This window comes from Hippoglossus hippoglossus, chromosome 14, assembly GCF_009819705.1.
Source record: "Hippoglossus hippoglossus isolate fHipHip1 chromosome 14, fHipHip1.pri, whole genome shotgun sequence".
Lineage (NCBI taxonomy): Eukaryota > Metazoa > Chordata > Actinopteri > Pleuronectiformes > Pleuronectidae > Hippoglossus > Hippoglossus hippoglossus.
In genome coordinates this window covers 11,705,154-11,721,868 of record NC_047164.1, presented here as the reverse complement: position 1 = coordinate 11,721,868, position 16,715 = coordinate 11,705,154, and the positions used below count along the sequence as shown (strand labels likewise).

Sequence of the window (16,715 nt, the reverse complement as noted above, 5' to 3'; positions counted from 1 at the left end):
CGTATTGAATATTTTAGACTGAATGTAACCCGGGTGCCTGTCACATCACATCTTTAAGCCCCTCCCCCTGTGGCCCTAGGGCCTTCATGCCTCCTCAAACAGGAGACAGTTTAACATAAAGAATCACACACACACACACACACACACACACACACACACACACACAATCACACTAAGGAAATCAAGGTGACATTGAGCCAAGCTGTTATGGCCTTGATTGATTCTTACGGCCTGTTTGCTTATATATGCATTCAAGTGTGTTTGACTAACATCAGGGGGGCTATAGGCTACTCTATATAACATTGATTAGCCATTAACCCAATCCTCCCTTTAGCCAAGTCTTTGACATCCCCTAAGCTTTTTGTGTGTGTGTGAGAGGATCCATGCATATGTGATGCCTGGTTAACTCCACGGTGACTGACAGACTCTATTACAGAGCTGAATGCAGAATCCAGCAGCAGGACGCTGATGAAGCCGGTGCCTCTGAGCCCTCATGACTCCTGGATGGAAACTCAATCGCCAAAACAAACAATGACAGCAAAGAGTATTATCACTTCGATCCATCTTCTCTTTAGGTGATAATGAAATAAGGGTGAAAATCAAATGAACGAAAGAGTGAGCAGAGCAGAGACAGCTGAGGGGAGAAGATGAGTTGGAGGAAGATGCAGTGATAAAAGAAAACTCAATGAGTCCAAATGAGCAGAGAGGAGAAGGGGAAATGGAGTGTTTGAAAGAAAGATGAGCGGAAACAGAAACACGGAGAGGCTGGTGCAGGGAGGAGAGAGGATGCCATACCCCAGATGCAATGGCTCAGATCCGCTCTGTGAGTCATGCTAGCTCAATGTGAACAGATGGTTTCTATGGTGCAATCAGATAGACACAAACGCGTATACACACAGAGAGATGCACACACTGGTAGTGCAGCACATTAGATGGGCCAATTAGATATGGCTGCCATTCTGTGGCTGACGAGAGGCGAACCAACATGGCAGTGAGTTACTGAAGCAGCAGAGCTGTGACAGTGAGGATGGGCTCAATGGGCCTTTTCATTAACTAATAACCTCTCAGCATTTTTCATCCAACTCCATATTAATCACTGTTTATGACAAAAACACAGAGGACGTGGAAACAGGCGCATCAGAATCAGATAAACCTTAATGTGTATGTATGTAATTCTGCTTTACACTGAGAAGAAAGATATAGTTGTCTATTTTTTCTCCAATAATGTACACAACAGAATCCTGCTCCTCATCCACTCCCTCATTACCAAGGAGGTTATGTTCTCACCCCCTGTCCATTGGATTGTCTGTCAGCAGGATTACATAAAAACTATTGAACAGATTTCCACGAAACTTGGTGGGAGGATGGGACATGGGCGAAGAAAGAGGCCATTACATTCTGGCACCAGGAATATTTATTTTACCTACTTAGTAGTGGGTAAACACTGCAAGACAGGGCATTTTTTGACATTTTCACCAATTTCTGATGGAATAATTCATGGATCTTGATGGAAAAAATGGCTTTAGGTTCACTGCATCTAGGCTTTTCAACAGTCTCTACCAAAAACACTGTCTGGTGTTCTCCCAGCTGTAGACCCACAAATTATTTCTTCCTGTTGACATTTAGTGTAATTATTTCTCAGTTTTCAGTTCAGTGCTGTACTGCCTCCTTCACAACAGGAAAATAACTCCTACAAATGCTGATTTAATGGAATAATTATGAGAGAACATCACCAGTAACACTGTGTGGTAGTTGTAATTTGATGCAAAATTCAAGTATAACAAAACTGTTTTGTCAACACATGGAGCTGAGTTAATGAGAGGAGAAAGTTGATGCTGTATTTGAATATTCAAAAGCCGGCTGTCCAGTGTGTGGTTGGTGTTGGTTATTAAACATCCCCATTGCTCATTTGTTTTCTTTTTGTTCTTGTCTTTCTGCTTCTCAAGTAACAACAAAAATCAACTCTCACAACTACAGTGGCGTTTTAGATTTGGTGTGTTTTTACACCTGCCTTAAAGGTCCAAGGTGAAGGATTCAGGGAATCGCAGACGGTCTGAATAGATGATAATGGAATATAATATATTCATCACTAGCGTTTAACCAAGAGCCTTTCCTTGTTTGTGTTGTAGAGTGCGACGGCTCCATTGGATCTTAAGGTAGAGAAAACATTTGCCTCCAGGCATTAGTCTAATCTTGAACTTCATCTGTAAACTATTCAAAATACCATTTGACGGTAAAGTACTTATATAGAAAGGAGCGTAACTCTCTTGTTGTCCATCGTTAAAATAATTCACGTCCTTGTCGGACGGAGCTTTTGATTGGATCTCCTGACGTCTGGGTCCTGGCAGAGGAGCGGGACCCTGTGGCTGCTGCTGTCAGCTCCACAGTTATCACCTAATCTATCTGTCAGTCCACAGCCCTGATCTTATCTCTGCAGGACCATTAGAGTTCCTGCTATATGTATGCAGCTTTAACCTTGACTGTCACACATATCAATGCAGATGCACAGTTGAGTACTTTGCATAATTGTGCCGCTTTGAACAAGAAGTCTGTAAATGCAGCGTTTGACAGCTGTTATGAAGTTTTGTTAGTTCAGATGAAAAGTAAGGATGTATTTTACTTGTTGTACCCATTTTTCACTGACACTGATTTACAGGTAATTAATGCTCTGAGTTTTATTGTGAATAATATTTGTTTTTACAAAGCACAATATGTCTTGCTTTTGACACATGATCTGGCTCTAATCAAATTTCACCCTCTGCCATTTGATGCAGATGAAGCTGCTTGTTTCTGGTGTTTGCAGCATTTGTTTAATTTTTATTTTCGGCTTTTTTGAAAACCCAAACAACTTTTGACACACGTCTGCTCGAAGATACGGTTTTAGAGTGTTTAACCCAGACAATGTGATGTGTTCATAAACGGTGATCATAGCAATATATATTCTGATATGAAGAGCATCAGACATTTTGAACCAGCTTTGAACAAATGACAGGAAGCAACGATTAATGAGCAGAACAAATTATAGACTCTTCAGGCTTAATTACACACACTGTCGTCCGTACTGAGAAGTGTTGAATGAAGCTGACGTCTGTCTGTGAGAACACGTTCTCCAATCAAACTGGCTGAATTGAGATTACACTTCAAAACGAACTATAGTCAGTGTCAAACCGAAATTCTTCATGTGTATAAATTATTTATGTAGGTGAAGGTTGTCCAATTGTATGTTTAAAAACTGTATCCTTAGTTGCTTTCTCAGTGTTTTGCCCAAGGACACTTATACATATGGACCAGGTATCGAACCGCCAACCCAGACATTGGTGAACAACCCGCTCTCCACCTCTTCTTTAAACATGGAAATATTCATAAAAGGTTTAAATAAAACAGTAGTAATAATAATAAAACTTCCCCATTCCTCATCATCAAAACTACCATCAATGATCCCCTAAATATCCCAAATATCCATTTTAATACAATACAATTTAAAGATAGGCGATATGTAAGAACTTATAAATCAATTTTTTTCTGTGAATGGACTGTAGCTTCTATGAAAAGGTCTCAGAGTGATTTTTTTAACTACAGAGTGTGAGCACACACACACACACACGCACACACGCACACACTTAAGGTGCGACTGGATGCTAACTGCAGTTGCACTAAACGTCGAGTCAGCATTATCCTCCTGGCATTAGTTTTGCTTTGAGGGGCGAGCTGCTCCAATAACAAGGCCTCCCACTGAGCTGTGTAAACTGCTCTTTTGTTCTCGCTCTCCTCGTGCACACTGTCCCTCTTCTAATATCTTTGGTATTTGCCATACATCTTCTTAATATGCAGAGTTTTCTGACGGCTTCTCTGCTGCACCATCCGTTTATTCCCCCCTTCCTGGCTCGCTATGTCCTCATGTCTGCTTCCTCCTGATCTCTTGCAGCCCCCCTCTTCCTTCCGAGCTCGGTTATTCATCATTGGCTGACATTTTGCCAATCAGTGACGCACGTCAGCTTTATCTCACCGTTAATGAAGTGCATCTCTTCTCTTTGTCTAAGCCAACAAATTTCACGATCTCATATTCTATCATTTTCATTCCTCTGTTTTCTTTCTCTGACTGGCCGACGTCATCCCTCACTCTTCCTCTCTCTGAACCGCTCTCTGGGAATTTGATCGTACATACTTGACCTATGACTAATAACATGTATCTGTTCATATCAACCAGTCAATTGCTCTGTGTCAATCAGACGACTGAGCAAACGCCAAATATTTCTATTCCTTCCATTTAAACATATGTATATTTAATCTATCATTTGAAGACTTTAGCTTGTGGATGTTGACAGCAGTAGATTCAGAGCTCAGTAACAGCAGTGCTGTGTCCTAGATCATATCTGAGGAGTGGACACTCTGCACATGCCCTTGACTGGTTAATGAGGAGGAGGCACAGTAAACAGCCTCACTGATCAGCACCTCGAGCTGCTGGGGGTCGACTAATGAAGCTTTGAGAATGTGGCATGCATCAAAAGTGCGGCGATGTACCAACGTGAGCAGAACATGTACAGGCAGAGAGAAAATACCCGCAGGTATCGTTGTATATGCTAGAAGGCATTTTGATCTATCTGTAGATTTTATTATGTAACTGTCACTTGTGAACAAATTTTCATTTTACATTTAGGATTATCTGGAGTAAATTCCGAACCTTCTGATCAAGACCCTGGGTTGCACAGTAAATAGCACTAGTACTTTACAGGTGTGGTACAGTGTTGTCATTGCAGTGTGGTTGTGTACATTGCCTCAGGTGAAAGAACAAATCATCCACTGGCTGCAGGGTTAGTAGCTCGACACCTGCCTCCCCCGCTTTATATGTTTAAAGCAACACAATGTTGTTTTTTGCCTTTAATTAACAGATTAAAATGATTTTGATGGTACATATTTCACTATATGTAACCTACACTTGTGAAATGCTTCACTAAATATGTCCCCCACAAACAACCAGAGCCAGAGTTAGCAGTTTGCTATAAGAAAAAGCTATATTGGTATTCTTAGTGTGGACTACATGGCAGAACCAGAGAAGAAACTGGAGAGGGCAATGTCTGAGGAATCGAAAAAAGAATCGAGGAATGCAGTCGAAGAAAGTGTGTTTGCATTCATTCGTAGTGTCAGTGAAACTATAAGGAGGTGAAGGGCAGGCAAACGTTTGTTTCATTACTGTTGGGGTTTGGATAGATGAGCAGGATATACTCTGTGTGTGAGAGTACATCAACCACCCATCAGTCGGTTGTTAGATAGCATTACAGGCCAGGGTGAGTGACTGTCATGAAGGACTGTAATGTTGCGTATGTCTTTCTGTCCCTGCTTCTGAGTGGGTTTTTCTGTGGGTACTCCTCTTTCCTCCCACAGTCCAAAGACAAGCAGATTGAGGTTAGATTAATACGAGACTCTAAATTGAATATAGGTGTGAAGGTGTGAGTGACTTGTTTGTCTCTATATGTCAGCCCTGCAGTACGCTGGCAACCTGTCCAGGATGTACCCCGCCTCTTGCCTAATACCAGCAGGGTTTGGCTCCAGCTCCCCCTGTGACCCTCAAAGGATAAGTGGTATAGATAATAGATGGATGGATGTGCTCATGTGGAAGCATTGGAATGTTTCTGTAGCGTGTATGTGTGTGTGTGTGCACGCCCGTGTGTGCGCGTGTGTGCAGGTTAACGGAAAGAAGATTGGGAGCAGCAGCAGTTAGACCCAGAGGTTACAAACCATTTCTCAGTCCAGTGAGCCTTAATTCAGACATAACACAACCTATCAGATCGAAGAAAAACCAATATGTGATCCTATGAGGAAGAAAGAGACGGCAATTATGTGATATATATGAGATATAGAAAACCTGAGTGGGAGTTCTGAAGAAAAATCCTAACATACCGCATCTACGGTAACCGAACATTTCTTCATGAAAATTAATGAACGGGTAATCAAAATTCTTCATCTGCTTCTGTGTGTTTCAGATCTGAGTGTGAGTGAGGAGCCTCCTCTTCACAGAGTGACCACCAGCCCTCCGTCAGCAGATCAGCAGCGAGGGGCGCCGTGCCGCAGCAACAGTCTCCAGCCACCCTCCACCCCGGCTCTGCCCCGGCGCTACCTGCCTGCCCAGCCTCGAAGCTCCCCTGGAGGTCAGCAGGGTCACAGATTTTTGCTTTGACAAGGGAAACAATTTGTTTATGAAAAATATTCAGAATATTTATAATTTCTATGTGGACATAATGTAAACATCTGAGTGTGTATTTACAGGAACAATATTCACATGCAAATTTGAGTTCTGGGCATGTGAAAGCGAAATTTGAGAGATACTTCTCACATGCTGGTGTCTGCAATGATGCATTTATTGTAGGTAAAACTTGAGTATTTCATTAGTATTTCATTAAATCCACACAATGAAGTCATTAAATCCAGCACTTTTACTTTCCACTATTCTCTGCCTCCTTATGCAGTGTAGCATCTAATTAAGCACAACTCTTGCTCTCTGGAGTTGTTCGAAGTCATTTGGGGAAATTCACACTCCAATAATAAAAATTACTGTCAGAAAGTACTGAACTACATTAGAGATATGCCGGGGTGGTTTCTCTCTTTATAGTGTGAGTTTATTCCGGTGCACTCCTGTTCATTATGACTGTAACACAATCTTTTTGTAGCTTTTAATGCTACATGGTAAAATATACAATTAAAGACTAAACACCACACATTGAATATGTTGTCCGATGTGCCGCTTAGAAATGCTGATGAAATTGTGAGGTCCCACTGTCCTGTCCTGTCTGTTCAGAGGAGGCTCACTGTCAGTGATGCTTCTCACACACGGCTGTATTTTCACACATTGAGGTTGACACCAGAAGAAGCCCTGTAGTATCACACCTCACTCACTCACACTTAACACCTGTCTTTAAACATGTCCGGTGACTGATTTAATAAACAAGTCAGAATCCTGTTATCTTTAAAATCACGTCTGAGACCAACACAACTTACAGGATAAAACACATTTTAAACAGCGAAACAATGTAGAAATTGTGTGTTTTTGTGTTTGTGTGTTATAAATTATTGATGAAGAAATACCTGAGGTGTCCCTGTCAGCCTGACAGTCATGTACAGACACTACTGTTTATTCTACTCTTGTCTCTCTGTCACAGTACACACTCATACATCCCATTAAACACACACACACACACACACACCTTATCAGTGAATGACAGTGAATGACACTCCAGTTCTGCTGAGCCCCTGAAAGTTTCAGCCAAAAACTTCCTTTACTGACTCACAGTCACATTCTGGCATAATGATCGAGCTCCGTTACAGTGGTCGACATGCTGACATTCACAGTAGACATGTACACATAATGACTGTGTCACTCCTTTTTCTTTCACTCACACAGGTTTGGCCAAAGAGGGACAAAAATCTGTGATCGTGAAAAAAACTTTACACATAAAACATATAAAGACCAAATCTATGATCCAAATGTAAACGAAACAATGTCCTTTAAAATTCAGAAAATATGTTTTGAATCTGCCTTCACTCAGATTATATTGACAGGTATATATCATAGTCTGTCAATAAAGATGGAGGAAACAAATCTATTTTCTTCTGTTGAACATACATCAGTGTGATAACCAACTAAAACTTCCTACAAGGGCAGAAACCATCTTTGTTTTTTTTGTGTGGTCCATGTCCCACCCACTAACATAGAGGAGGCAGGGTTTACGACCTGTACTGTATCCCGCCACAAGGGGGCAATTAAGATGATTTGGCTTCACTTGTATATTGAGCTGTCATGTCGTGCATCTTTATATACGGTTCATGGTTTGTCAGTCAGACAGCTGCAAAAAGTCTCAGAGGACTGCTCTGCCTGTACATCCTCACAGAGCTGCTATCATCCCTGTAGACCCACTATCTTGTACAGCAACACCTGAGCAGTGCACACACACACACACACACACACACACACACTGAGAAACGCACTCGCACACAGTGTTTGTGCAGGCCTGAACTCTCTCTCCGGGGTTATACAGGGATTTGTTCAGGATCAGAGGCTTCGCTCCCAAAACAGGTCTAATTAGTTTCCTTTCATGGCCTCTCTCCTCCTCCCTTCCCTGCTTCACAACAGATTCCCCGCTAAGCTGCCCAAATCCACTTCTTCATTCATTATCATCTGTTTTCGTCCTCCCCACTTCTCATCATTCCTCGTGTATAATGTTTCAAGCCCAGCAATTTTTCTCTACGCCCACACACCTCACCACATGTCTGCAGCAGATTTAAGGTGACACATGAGAAGACACGAGAGCTCAGAAATGATATTTAAAAAATATATATTCAGAGTTTAAGATTCTTGTCTGTCTTTGCTTTAAAGTGTGACACAGGTAGCAAGGAGAAGATGGGCACGTCTGCTAGAGTACACGCTCGGCTTCTCTTTGACCCAGAGTCCCATGGGACGTAGTTATACTACGCAGCAGGGGGGGGAGATAGCTGGAGATGAAAGCAGGAGGGTATAACAGAAAGATTGAAAAAGTTCGTAGGGAGGAAAATCAGCAACGAAATGAAAAAGAAAAAAGAGAGTGAGGAGTGGATGGGGACGGATCGTTGGTTTGATGCTTGTGTGAGGACGCTTGTTTGAATGTTGTTCAGACACCTGCATGTGCTTTGTCAGTCAGATGTCCTTGTGTGCTTCTTTCTGATTTAAGAATGTCACATAACACACATTGATCGGTTGTATCTTCGTTCTCTGACAGTTGGCAGGAAGGAGTTTCAGCGGGGTTCAGAGGTCACACGTTCTCTCCCGTCCTCCCCGAAGAGGCTCGCAGTGGTTCCTCCCAAACCTCAGTCCCCAGGTGAGTTCACCTTTAGTTTGTATCATACATAAAGTTGCTGATGGTTTCTTTATTCGCCTCTGCACAACAATGACCGTGCAAATTTAGAGCAAAGAAATAAATCTAGAGATTATTCATGTATATGCACATTTTGTAATTTTAAAATCACTTTCAAAGTAAGACATTTGTTTGAATTATGTGTGTTGGTGTCATGTGGGCGTTCGGTTTGGTTCCATGTAGGGTCCGTTTGGCCTGGTGCTCCCAAAGTCCCTTGAAACGCTCCTTTAATGTGTTGAATTGAGTCCAAGGTTATGAATGAGAAACATCAGGATCATGTTTGTCCCCTCCCTGTGACTCCTACCTCTCCTTTCCAATCCCCTCCTCCCAAGTCTTTCCAAAAACAAATCCTTCATATTTATTATGAGCTGTTCTCACTCTCTACACACCCAGAAGTGGTTTGCATCCATCTCAGAAATATGTGGTGCTGGGCCGTACACAGCTTCAAGCAGAAATTCGTGATGGTTAGCACTTTCTTCTATGCTGGGATTTGATCTCTGCAGTCTGAACTTTCCTTCCTTCAGGCTCTGCACTGGTAAAATCATTTTCTTATAGGATTGCAGAGGGTCTCCCCATCTTTCCTCGCAGAGTTGACACACATCTCCTCAGGCTACACCTCTGTTTTTGCTCACTTTATACTCACTGCTGTAACAGCTCAACCCTTCTCCTTACTTTGTCCTTGTCTCCTCCCACACACAGTCATAAGATAAAAACATGTTTCTCAGCTTTGTAACTTTTCTCTTGTTTACTGTGATGTACAGTTCACTAGGACCACCCCCCAACAATTTGGGATTCAACGTTTTGAACAAAAATGTATGCATTTGATGTTAACGAAAAACCAATGGCCATTGAGTGAAGAGGTTCAGGTGACCGGGCGGAGGGAGACTCAGTGTGGGGGTTCTGTCTCAGGCATCATTCCACCTGACGAGTACCTAGAATGAGACATGCAAGACGTATGCACCAAACTGAATAAGAAGGGATGAGGGAGGAAGGGAAGAGAGGATGAAGGGATGCGGTTAGGAATGAGGGAAGAAAGTTGGAGGGATGAGGGAAGGAGGATGAAACAATGAAGGTAGGGATGATGTAGAAGGGTGAATAAATGAAGGGAAGAGGATGAAAGGAGGGTAGGGAGGAGGGGAAAAGGATGAAGGGATGTGGTTATAGGGAGGAGGGAAGAAGGATGAATGGATGTGGGTAGGCATGAGGGAAAGAGGGAAGGAGGGTAGGGATGAGGGAAGGAGAATGAAGGGATAACTGAAGGAGGGTGTAGAAATGAGGGTAGGGATGAAGGAAAAAGGAGTGATGAGGTTGAGGGGTGACAGGATGAAGGGGAGGGATGAGGGAAGGAGGGTGAAGGAATGAGGGAAGGACAATGAAGGGAGGGTGAAGGAATGAGGGAAGGAGCGAGAAGAATGGTGGTGATGGATAAAGGAAAAAGGGGGGATGAGGTAGAGGGGTGACAGGATGAACGGAGAGGGTGGGTTGAAGAGTCTGAGACAAACAAAGCGTGTGGACCGGGTATGTGTCGGCTTGACAGGTGATTAGAGGTGTGGCCCTGCTCCTGAACCTAATTTAACCAGTTAACTTCAAATGTTGACACGTTGAAGCGGCTCTGGACAGTGTGTCAGCAAAATGACAGTGTGTTGACGTGAAACTAAAATTCTCCTCAGCCTAAAAATACACACACTTCTCTGCAGCCCACAGGGTCTGCCATCACCTTTTCTCATTGTTTCTCACATCGTTATTCTGCTTCCATCAACCCCAGTGTTATACACACTGCCTCCGTTTCTCTCACATAAACTCATTTAGTATTCACAATATTCTAACTCTAATTTCTCAGGTAGAGTCTACCGATTTCAAAGAGTGTTTGAGAAAGTGTGTGTGTGTGTGTGTGTGTGTGTGTGTGTGTGTGTGTGTGTGTGTGTGTGTGTGTGTGTGTGTGTGTGTGTGTGTGTGTGTGTGTGTGTCCCCGCAGGAGAGCTAGACGTCCTTTACTAAAGATTTCTGGCAGTCGCTTTCAAAGACGGGGAATCCTGATGAAGATGTAACACGGAGACATTTGCACTTTCTCCTCCATATTTTTTAGAAACTCATCTTCTGCCTTTTCATGTGTAGTTCTTTCATTTTCTCTCGGCACAGACAGGAACACCCCCTTGTTTCAGGTTTTTATTTGCCCACACATACTTCATACCATTAGCTTCATCACCATTATCATCATTCAGCACCCCTCAGGTGTCCTCGACTCCCCCCCCCCCCCCCTAAACTGCATCTCGTCTCCCCACTCTCTTCTCTCATTTACCTCGTGACCCCCAGACCACTCCTCCCCGCCCCCCCGTTTTATCGCACCACAGCCTCCCTCTCACCGATCTCTCACTCATTACTTTGGACCCCGCACCCCAAGCCTTGCCTCCCGTTGTCATGGAAACCATTGCCGCCCATGCTTCACCGAGCCAGAATGAGACGGCGAGGCAGGTGACGCGGGGCTACAGCGATTTTCTTGATCGCATGCTCAGACAGCCACGCTCTCGTGTGGTCTCTCTTGTGCGTCTGTGTTTACATTATGACGATTTAAAGATTTGAGCGAATTGCGGCTATTCAAATAAAGCCGAGGTGATGCTGTGTGTATCGACACTCGTACGTGTTCACACTACATGACAAGGTGACTCACATAGAGGTTAATCGGCCTGCCTGTATGTCAACTGCAGCTTAATAGTCCCCCACCCCCCAACCCTCCAAGGAAAAATGGCCTTCACGTGTTCATGTGTGTCTGGCCTTTGAATCACAGCCATCGTTAATACATTAAGCATTGTTTAAATGTTTTTGCAGAAACGCAGTGTAAACAATAAACCCAGACATGCATATGTGTGGATGCTGCAGCTCAATCATTACTTGGGAGATGAGGTCGTCCATCATGACAAACAGCAGACTGGGAATTACCCCGAGGCTTCCTCTGTAGGAAGATTCAATTAACTTACTATCGTTTGTCATGTGAACACAGTCATTAGCAATAGGTCAGGTCAAATCTCCTCTGATTTAATACTCATCAATTCCGTTATTGTAGATTGATACAGCTTGGCATAGTTGGATTTCTGAATTAGCACGCAGCTAATTAATGAGATAATATTTTTAAATTATATGTATTGACATTGTTTTTCCTTGTAAAACACGTGCGGGATAATTGTGCTTGTTTATAATGTCCCATGTTTGTTTTTTCGTTCCCTGCAGTCCAGTCTGGGCAGCGGCCCGCAGCAGCGGTGCGAGGGTCTGCTCCCCCGGGGTCCCCTCGCCGCGTGGCCCCCCTGAGGCTGCAGCAGGAACAGCAGGAAAGCCTGCAGAGGGAGAAAGAGGAGGCCCAACAGAAAGAGAGGGAAAGGCAGGCGGAGGAGAGGGACAAAGAGGAGCAGAGGGAGGAGGTGAGTCGTTGAGAGAATCTGCAGCTTCGCTTGGGAGCTTTCTTTTGTCCTTTTCTGTTTGATTCGATTCTTTTTTCTTTAAATTCTGTGTCACTCAGGTTCAGAGGCTGCAGGGACGCTGCGAACAGCAGGAGAGGCAGCTGAGAGCTCTGAGAGACGAACTGAGGAAGACTTCCTTAGGTCTAGAAGCCTTCATCATCACCACTCAGCATTACTGCCTCAAGGTAGCCGACTATAATGATACAGCGTTGATGATGACACCTGCATCTCATCTATAGATGTAAAAATATATTTTCTTATTCAAATTCTTAAATAATTCTTAAATCTTAGTTTAAGTGAAGATTTACCTGAAATGGTATATTACTCCTTAGTGAATAGTACAAACTATCATCATCATCATCATCATCATCATCACCACCATCATCATCATCATTAAGGCTATATCCTCTACAATGAAACCTCTGATTAACAGGAGATGATGTATAGGGAGGTTCCCATGTGGATATAACACTCACACACACACACCACACACACACACACACACACACACACACACACACCCAGGAACTCAAGACCACATACAGTATTTAACACCATGAGGTGAGCATGGTCAGTGAGCAGCACAATGCGTGAGAGTGTGAAGGGTTCTCCAGAGTTCAGTGTGTCACCGTGCAGATCTCTGTGCCCAATCGTTCAGGCCCCGTTATACTGCTCCCAGACTGCTGAGGGACTGTCTGTCTTGTTTATGGTTATTGCCACAGTCTGACCGCTGCAGTCACTTGACCACAGTGCAGATGTAAGAGAAGAAATTGTTGTAATGGAGGCCCGTGTGAGAAGGTTTGAGCTCCCTCTGCTGGCCTCAGTCACACACAACAGCAACAGTTCACCTGGTGGACATGAGGTGAAGTTAAGAGCATTTCAGGATCTGGTCTACGGAGGTCTTCATATAATAATCTCTACACATAAATATACACAAACATATAATTATACTCTGGTTTCCTATTTCAACACTATGTAACCTTTACTGAGCAACAGCGCCCTCAGCAGTCACACGTGGTGATTCAATCTGTTGGACTTTGTGTCTGAGCAATTTAGTTGTTTTCATGTGGAGATAAAACTACGCCTGTCATTGTGTTGAGTGTTGAACTGAAACACAACTGAACGGTGGATATTACCCATGATCCCCGGCTTCCTGAACCAGAACAACTGCAGCTTGAACAAATATTCAAAACCTTCTTTAGAATTCTTGATATATTAAAATTTAATTGTTGGTTTTTAACGACCTCGAAGTCTTTTTAACTGATCTACAGTTTATCATTGCTCTTGAACTCGCTGGGACTAAATGTTGGATCATTCTTCCTGTTCCAACTCAATGAATTTTGAAGCTGCTATTTTAAGATAGTTAGTTTAAAGCAAGAGTGTTTATTGTGGTATATAGTAGTAGAGTTAGTAGGGACTCAACAAGAATAGGAACAGGTTTTGTCTGTTTCTGGCCACATGGCTCCATTTCTTTTTTCAATGACCAAGAAGCTGTCTTATTGCATTTCCAAAAGCAATATCACCATTTACATCCATACTATATGTATATGTACTTTATACTATTTGTATGAGTGGTACTCAGATCCTGCACGATGCACTATACAAAATGCTGTTTTATTCCAAATTTTCAGAATAAAACCACAGAGGAAAATGAAAGGAAACTGTCCATGGAAATGCAAAAGATCAGAGAGGAAATGGGTAAGTACGAGCCAACATTTCATCAATAAAAACTACAAATCCGTCAAAATCAGGTAACAGCAGCCGATTTGATTGGTAGTAAAAGCACCTACAACATGAACAGTGGCCCTGTTGTAGTTAAATGTCCCAGTGAGCCGTCACAGTGTGACAGTGAGACGGTATGACAGTGCTCTGAAATGTAAGCAGCTGAATTTTGTTTTTGCACGTGTGCTTTTCCTCATCAGTTTAAAGAGGTTTGTAGGCCTATATGGTATGAAAGACATATCCTCCCAAGTAGATTTTTGAAAGTTTTAACAAGTTAAAACAAATCTTTAATATATTACCATAAGAAACATTCTCCTTCGTCCACAGCATCTAACTCAGTGCGATGGGAGAGGCTCTATCGGGAGAAGACGGCGTTGGAGGTGGCGTTTGAGCGAGAGCTGCAGGAGCTGCAGCTGCAGCAGGAGGCGGAGCTGGCTGCTGTGGAGGAGGGGCTCCGAAAGGGTCACTCAGCAGAGGCTGAACACCTGAAGGCCGAGCATCGCTCAGAGATGGAGGAGCTTAGGACTCATCAACAGGAGCAGGTGAGAGAAGGGCATCATGGGAGATGTGTCTCTTTCATGAGATCTGATTTTTTTCAAATGAAATCTGAGCAGTTATTAAAGGTGTGTGTGTGTGCGTTTGTGTGTGTCAGGTGGGGGAAATGGCAGTCCATCACCAGGCCACCGTTCAGGAGCTCAGAGACATGCATAACATCACCATGGCAACACTGCATGAGGAGCACGCCCGTACCATGAGAGGTAGGATTTTAGATCTCATTTAAATAACACAATGTGACACCAGCACTGCTAGAAACAACCTCACCTCTTGTTTATTATGTTTTTCTGAATCTGTGTTCAGACTTGAGGAAAGCTCATGAGCAACAGAAGATGCTTCTCGAGGAGGATTTTGAGAAACTCAGGCTTTCTCTGCAGGTATGATTTAACAAAAACACATAACTTCAGGTTTTTATTTTTTAACAGTACACACTAATCTGTACTCTGTGTGTGTGTGTGTGTGTGTGTGTGTGTGTGTGTGTGTGTGTGTGTGTGTGTGTGTGTGTGTGTGTGTGTGTGTGTGTGTGTGGGTGGGTGGGTGGGTGGGTGGGTGTGTGTGTGTGTGTGCGTATCCGTGTGTGCGTGCTCAGGATCAAGTGGATACTCTCACGTTTCAAAATCAGAGCCTGAGGGACAAAGCCAAACGTTTTGAAGAGGCTCTGAGGAGGAGTACTGATGAACAAATCGTTGTGAGTTTATCTATAACACAAACACAATAGAATACACCTATTAGTATTAGGGCGAGATAGAAGAAACAAATGTGAGGAAGAACAAAACAATAAAACAATAAAGTCAAAGGAAGAGGAGCGACTGACTGCTCTGTGAGCTGCCAGGGTTTTTGGCCCAATCTCTTCAAAGACCTATCACTGATTACTACACTTTGTTTATATGCTAAAAGAAAGAATGTTCTCGTAACAAAAACAAATTCTGAGTTTCTTAATTCATCTACACACGTTAGCAGTTTGATATATTCTAAAGGTCAACTTTAATTTTAAAATGTCAAGTTTATTCTCAACCTTTTGACTTTATTCACAATATGCAAAAGAAAAGAAAAAATCCTCTGATTTAGTTCCCGAGATTTCAAACTAACAACCCTATAAATTTTCGCACCAACATGACTTCAAGCATCTCTCAAGAAATCTGTTAAAAAATAGAGTAAATATCTGTATTGTTCTTGACCGTGTCTTTTAAAACCCCACTCATGCTCTGTCTGTCCTTTCTGTTTCTGTATCAGGATGCTTTAGCTCCGTACCAGCACATTGAGAAAGATCTGAAGAGCTTGAAGGAGATTGTAGAAATGAAGAACCAGCAGATACACCAGCAGGAGAAGAAGATCTCCGACCTGGAGAAAGTGGTAGGCTCAAATAAGCCATCTCAGCATACAGTAAAACACACATGCATACACTGGTCTGGATGCATCGTGGTCAATGTGCCTGGTTAAGGAAATATTGCGTTGTGGTTGTGTGTTACATTTGAGCAGGCCCAGAAGAACGTGTTCCTCGAGGAGAAGGTCCAGGTTCTGCAGCAGCAGAATGAAGATATGAAGACTCGTATTGATATGAACCTGGTCCTGTCCAGGTAAGGTGCACGCAGTCATCATCGTGATCATTACCAAGGATTACCAAAGGTTGGTTGGTTGGTTGGTTGGGTATGTGGGTGGTTGGTTGGTTGCCTGATGCTTGGATGGTTGGTTGGTTGCTTGGTTGATTGGGTATGTGGGTGTGTGGGTGGTTGCCTGATTGCTTGGATGGTTGGTTGGTTGCTTGGTTGATTGGGTATGTGGGTGTGTGGGTGGTTGCCTGACTGGTTGGATGGTTGGTTGGTTGCTTGGTTGATTGGGTGTGTGGGTGTGTGGGTGGTTGCCTGATTGGTTGGATGGTTGGTTGGTTGCTTGGTTGATTGGGTATGTGGGTGTGTGGGTGGTTGCCTGATTGGTTGGTTGGCTGGGTGACTGGGTGGCTGGGTGGTTTGTCAGCGCGATTGTACCAAAACTACAGAACTTTTACCAATATCGGAGGAAAATTGTGGTTCAGCAAAGTCAAGGCTCTACTGAGTGTCATTCTACTTAACACAATTATCTCTATCATCTAATCATCTAACATTAG

The 16,715-nt window shown here is 43.2% G+C and overlaps 1 protein-coding gene across 1 annotated transcript in view; it reads left to right on the top strand.

Annotated features, from left to right (window-relative positions):
* mtus2a (microtubule associated tumor suppressor candidate 2a) overlaps positions 1-16,715 on the top strand; it is a 45,414-nt gene that overhangs the window by 25,112 nt on the left and 3,587 nt on the right. The window contains 11 exon segments of the mRNA XM_034607039.1: positions 5,982-6,146; positions 8,748-8,846; positions 12,108-12,295; positions 12,394-12,519; positions 13,966-14,032; positions 14,384-14,598; positions 14,709-14,814; positions 14,915-14,988; positions 15,201-15,299; positions 15,845-15,964; positions 16,091-16,188. Of these exon segments, the coding sequence (XP_034462930.1) occupies positions 5,982-6,146; positions 8,748-8,846; positions 12,108-12,295; positions 12,394-12,519; positions 13,966-14,032; positions 14,384-14,598; positions 14,709-14,814; positions 14,915-14,988; positions 15,201-15,299; positions 15,845-15,964; positions 16,091-16,188 (1,357 nt within the window).